The sequence below is a fragment of the Penaeus monodon genome, chromosome 7, assembly GCF_015228065.2.
Source record: "Penaeus monodon isolate SGIC_2016 chromosome 7, NSTDA_Pmon_1, whole genome shotgun sequence".
Classification (NCBI taxonomy): domain Eukaryota; kingdom Metazoa; phylum Arthropoda; class Malacostraca; order Decapoda; family Penaeidae; genus Penaeus; species Penaeus monodon.
The window spans coordinates 38,044,320-38,050,200 of NC_051392.1; the positions used below are offsets into that span (position 1 = coordinate 38,044,320).

The 5,881-nt window shown below is 37.9% G+C and overlaps 1 protein-coding gene across 1 annotated transcript in view; it reads left to right on the forward strand.

Moving 5' to 3' along the window:
* The window catches only part of LOC119575270, a gene marked incomplete in the record, with an annotated part of 145,564 nt that overhangs the window by 63,861 nt on the left and 75,822 nt on the right, over positions 1-5,881 (forward strand). The window contains 2 exon segments of the mRNA XM_037922788.1: positions 3,630-3,784; positions 4,846-5,173. Of these exon segments, the coding sequence (XP_037778716.1) occupies positions 3,630-3,784; positions 4,846-5,173 (483 nt within the window).

Consider the following 5,881-nt stretch of genomic DNA (forward strand, 5'->3'; position numbering starts at 1 on the left):
GGCCGAAGGAGGAAAGGAGAGTGAGAGAAGAGAAGGAGGATGGTGTCGAGAGAGAGAGAGAGTAAAAGAGGTGTAGAGAAGATGAAGAGATGGAATGGAGGAGGAGGTGGGGATAGAGAAGGAATGAGGGCGGAAAATGGATATGCAGAGAGGAAGAGGAGAGAGGTAGGAGAGGAGAGGAGTAAGAAGGATTGTGATAAGAGAGAGCCAAGGAGAAGGAGGATGTAAAGGAAGAGATGTAGAAGGAGGAGAAGAAGAAAGAGGAGAATGAGATGACAGAAGGAGAAAGGAGAACAGAGGAAGAGAAAAAAGTTTCACCAGAGGGCGGAGGGAGGAGATGGAAAGCGTAATAATAATCGAGAGATGGAACAAAAGGGAGACGAAAAGGAATTAAAGAGAAGAAACAGTGGAAAGAGAGACGGGAAAAGTGGAGAAGAGGAATAATTTGATGAAAATACGCCTTTATCATTATATTTTCTGGGAGGGAACGAAGCGGGGAATAGAGAGAAAGAGAGGTAGGGAGGAGAGGAAGAGAAAGAGGAGAAATGGGAAAGGACGATCAGGACGAAGAAACAAGAGAGAAAAAGAAAAAGGAAAACGAAGGAAGCAAGTGAAAGAAAATAAAAAAAATGAAGATAATTTGGTCTGCCTTGAAATCCTGATATTAGTTCTGTGTTTATTCTTATAATTATTTCTGTTGTTGTTATTAGTAATGAAAATAAACATTATAATTATAGTGATATCTATAATATAGATGATAATAATAATGATTATTATAATCATTAATACTATTATTATTATTATCATTACCATTATTATCATAATAATGATTTTTGTCATTATGATTATTATTATTACTATCAGAATAATAATAATTATTATTATTATTATCATTAATATTGTTATTATTTTATTGCTCTATCATTACTATTACTATTATTATATCTGTGATAATAATTATAATAATAATAATAATAATAATAATGATAATAATAATAATGATAATAATAATAATAATAATAATAATAATAATAATAATAATAATAACAATAATAATAATAATAATAATAATAATAATAATAACAATAATAATAATGATTGTTATTATTATCATCATTATTGTTATTATTATTATAAGTGTTGTTGTAGTTGTTGTTATTATTATCATTATTCTTCTTCTTTTAACGGTAGTTTCATGTCTGAGCCGCCGTGGTCACAGCATGATACTTAATTGTAGTTTTCATGTTGTGATGCTCTTGGAGTGAGTACGTGGTAGGGTCCCCAGTTCCTTTCCACGGAGAGTGCCGGTGATACCCTTTTAGGTAATCATTCTCTCCATCTATCCGGGCTCGGGACCAGCACTTTGACTTGGGCTGGCTTGGCCACCCAGTGGCCAGGTAGGCAATCAAGGTGAAGTCCCTTGCCCAAGGGAACAACGCGGCGGTCGGTGACTCGAACCCTCGAACTCAGATTGCCGTCGTGACAGTCTCGAGTCCGACGCTCTAACTATTCGGCCACCGCGGCCTATTATCATTATTATTATCACCATTATTGTTATTATCAACGTTATTATTACCAAATCATTATTATTAGTATCATTATTACTTCTATCACCTGCAACATTATTTTTATTATTATTATTATCATAATGATTGTTATCATCAATTTTATTGTTGTCATTGTGTCATTATTAATATTATTATCATTATTAATCGTTATTATCATCATCATTATTTTATTATTATTATTATTTTTATTATTACTACTACTACTACTACTACTATCATCATCATCATCATCATCATCATCATCATCATCATCATCATCATCATCATCATCATCATCATCATCATCATCATCATCATCATTACTGCAATTGTTGCTGTTGTTGTAAGTGGTATCATTATCATTATTATCATTTCCATTATCATTATTATTATCACTTTTGTTATTGTTGTTGTAATTGATATCATTATTATTACCATCACGATTATTCATTATTGTTTTCACCCTTATTACCATCATCATTGTTATCATCTTCCTCCTCTTCACCATCATTTTTTTTCCGTTCATTTATTTTTTCGGGGAGAAACTCTAGGGGATACGCACGCCTCGTTCCAAATTGCTGCTTCTGCTGGCGGCTCGTAAACAAGAATGAAATGGATTTTGACGTCTAGTTGATTGAAAACTTTGTATTTCTTTTTTATTTTCAATCACAAGTTGGTCTTGATTGCCTTAGATGCATAAACTGATTAGTATGGTATGATGAAAATCTATAAAGAAAATATACATTTCATTTCTTTTCCATCATTTAAAAGAAATGCACATCGTAGCTTATAGTTTCAAAAATATTAGGAGATATCTACAAATATTACACACGACTTAACCGAGACACAAAAAGCCAATAAACACAGACCCGAACACGCCGCGGGTATATTTAATTTCATATTTCATATATACAAAAAAAATTGTGTGTTTTGTGAGCATAGATTTGTATAGAATGCTATTTTTTCCTGTTTTTACTAATTATAAAAAAAAAATATATATATATATACGCGCAACACCATTCGCATATATTTTTATTTTTGCGAGAAAATGTTTCCGCATAAAATTTATACAAACATAAAAAAGATATGATTTAGACATTCGCTAGAATTTTTCACAGTTTTCCAATTACATTATAATTTTCATACTCAAATCCATTTGTTAATTTTTCTTTGTACGAATTGTAAATCATATAAATGAATATATATATATATATATATATATATATATATATATATATATATATATATATATATATATATATATAATTTTTTTTTCATAATTTCTTAAGGAATAGTTTTTTTTCGCTTCGTGAAATCTAATCAAGATAGCACAAAGATAACTTCATATAACTTCTAAAAAGTAACATAACTACATCATTGTTTTTCTGCATTTCTCCTGGTAGCATTAACTAACATAGCGAATTTTCCCATAGCATCCATCATCGTATATGACATTCACCAAATTCTCCCTCTCTCTCTTTTTCTCTCTCTCTGTCTGTCTCTGTCTCTTTCTTTCTCTCTTACTTTCTCTCTCTCTCTCTCTCTCTCTCTCTCTCTCTCTCTCTCTCTTTCTCTCTCTCTCTCTCCTACTTTCCTTTATTTTCGTTTTCCTTTCTTTATTTTCCTTCTCCCTTTCTGTTCTCCTTTTGCTTTTATTCCATTTTTTCTTAATAATCTAATTCTTTCGTTTATTCCCATTTTCTTTCATATTTTTCCTTTATCCCCCCCCCCTTTTTTTTTTTTCCTTTTCCATTTTTTCAAGTTCTTTTCCCTTTTCCCATTTCTATTTTCCTCCGTATTTTTCGTCTCCTTTTACCTCGCTCTCCATTATATATTATCTTTCCCTTTGTCCGTTTTCTTTATTCCCTTGTCCGTTTTATTTTATTTTGTCTAGCTCTTCATTTTCTTTTATTTCCTTTTTTCCCTTTTAATCATCACATTTTCCCTTTTCTCCTCCTTTCATTTCCTTCCCCAATCCTCCGTAAATATATATTCTTTTCTGCCTCCCTCCACGCTTTCTCTCTCTCTCTCTCTCTCTCTTCCGTTCCTCACTAATCCCATCTCCCTTCTCCCCCCCTTCAGGCCTCGAGCGTCGAAGGGCGCTCTGGAGGCAAGGGCATCCTGAGGGTGAGGCTCAACAGCTTCCAGAACCCCCAGGCGAAGGACGTCGAGGGTAACTGCTGCAGGAACTACCGGAGGGGACCCACGTGTCGGGGTTCCTGTAGGACGTTCTTCAGGTAGGTGATGAGGGAGAGGGAAGGGAAGGGGAAGGGGGAGGGAAGGGGAGGGAGAGGGAGAGGAGGGGAGGGGAGGGAGGGAGGGAGGGGAAGGGAAGGGAGGGAGGGAGGGATGGGAGGGGAAGAGAAGAGAAGAGAAGAGAATATATATATATATATATATATATATATATATATATATATATATATATATATATTATATATATATATATATATATATATGTATTATATATTATGTATTATTATATGTATATATACATATATATATAGAGAGAGAGAAAGAGAGAGAGAGAGGGGGGGGGAGGGAGATAGATATACAGACATACCGCCAAACAGACAGACAGACAGACAGACAGACAGACAGACAGACAGACAGACAGACAGACAGACAGACAGACAGACAGACCGACAGTCTAACAAACAGACAGACAGACAGTCAAACAAACAGACAGAGACAGAGAGAAAAATGGCAGCAAAACACAAACAAAAAAATAGACGGAAGAGAGATAAAAACACGAGTTCGTCCATTCGTGGGCCAAAAGGGTGTGACGTGACAGCACACACGTTCCGCCCATCGTCAGGGGTGCGGACGAAGGGGAACCCATCGCGGTGTGACGTGTGTGTGACGTGACGCGTGATGTCGTAATTAGTTACTCCAGGTGTGATGGACACGGAACCGACAAATGAGGAGGGTCTAGAAGCGTGATGTTGTAATCGTATGGTGGCGGAGTACGTGTGTGTGTGTGTGTTTTGAGTACTCGTTCGTGTGTGCTTGCGTTGGTCTGTTTTTGTTGGTTGGCTGTATGTCCGCGTGTGTGGGAGTGACTGTCTTTTTGTGTGCATTTTAGATGTGGAATTATGTGGTCTCTTCGTTATTTTGTTATATTTCAGTACTTCAGTTCAGTCCAACAGTAGTTTTTTTTATGTGTAAACTGTTCGTATTTAGTTAATGTAGAGGCTCATGGAGATATATATAGAATTCCGTTTGTTATTTGGTTATATTTCAGCCTTTCAATTAATTCAACAGTAATTATAAAACTGTATAAACTTTTCGCCCACAGGGTATGCGCGACGCACAGCCCCCGACCCCTGATCCTGCCGGCGACCCCGCAAACCCGTCCAGCCTCCGCCAATGTCTCCTCGACGCCGGCGGAGGAGATGAAGGTCTTCCGCGCCCCCGTCCCGCGTGCCCTCCTGCTGGGGGGACGAAGGCGACGCGGCCAGAGGCGAGCGCGAACCTCGGCCGTGACGGGGCGATCGAGGGGCCGCGTCCCCCACATCCCGTGCACCTTGGGCCTCATCGTCACGGAGGTCATCGCCAACAACTCGCTCGACGCCTCCGAGGAAGGGGCGCTCGATATCACCTTCCCGTTCTCGTCGCCGTGGCCGGTGGGTGGCGCTTCCTTTGGGGGGGGGGGGGGGTATAGGAGGGAGGTAGGGGAGGGGGAAGGGAGGGGGAAGGGAGGGGAGGGGGGAGAGGGAGGGAGGGAGGGAGGGAGGGAGGGAGGGGAGGGAGGGAGGGAGGAGGAGAGAGAGAGAGAGAGAGAGAGAGAGAGAGAGAGAGAGAGAGAGAGAGAGAGAGAGAGAGAAAGGGAGGGGTGGAGAGGGAAGATTTGAGAGGAATAAGGAGAGAAAGAGAGAGAGAAGAGAGAAAGGGAGAGAGAGAATGAGATAGAGAAAGAGAGATAGAATGAGATAGAGAAAGCGAGATAGAATGAGATAGAGAAAGAGAGAGAGAAGAGAGAAATGGAAATAGAGAAAGAGAGAGAAGAGAGAAGAGACGATGAAAGAGCGTTTTTTTCCATGACACTGAGTATTTCTTTCATATTTTTCCGGACACGTTTTTCTTCCTTCTTTTACTTCAGTGAGCGTTTATTTTCGTTTTTCAAAATATTTCATATCCGTTTTTCTTTTTATATATTTTATCCATTCTCTCCCGTTCTTCTTCGTCTGAACATTATTATTATTATTTTATTTTTATGAATCTCCATTTTTTTTCTTGTTGTCACTAATTCGTCCCCTTTTTTTCTGTTTGTATAATTTGCATGTTTTTTCTTGTCTTCGTATAATTTTTTTCATTTGTTTATATTTTCTTTT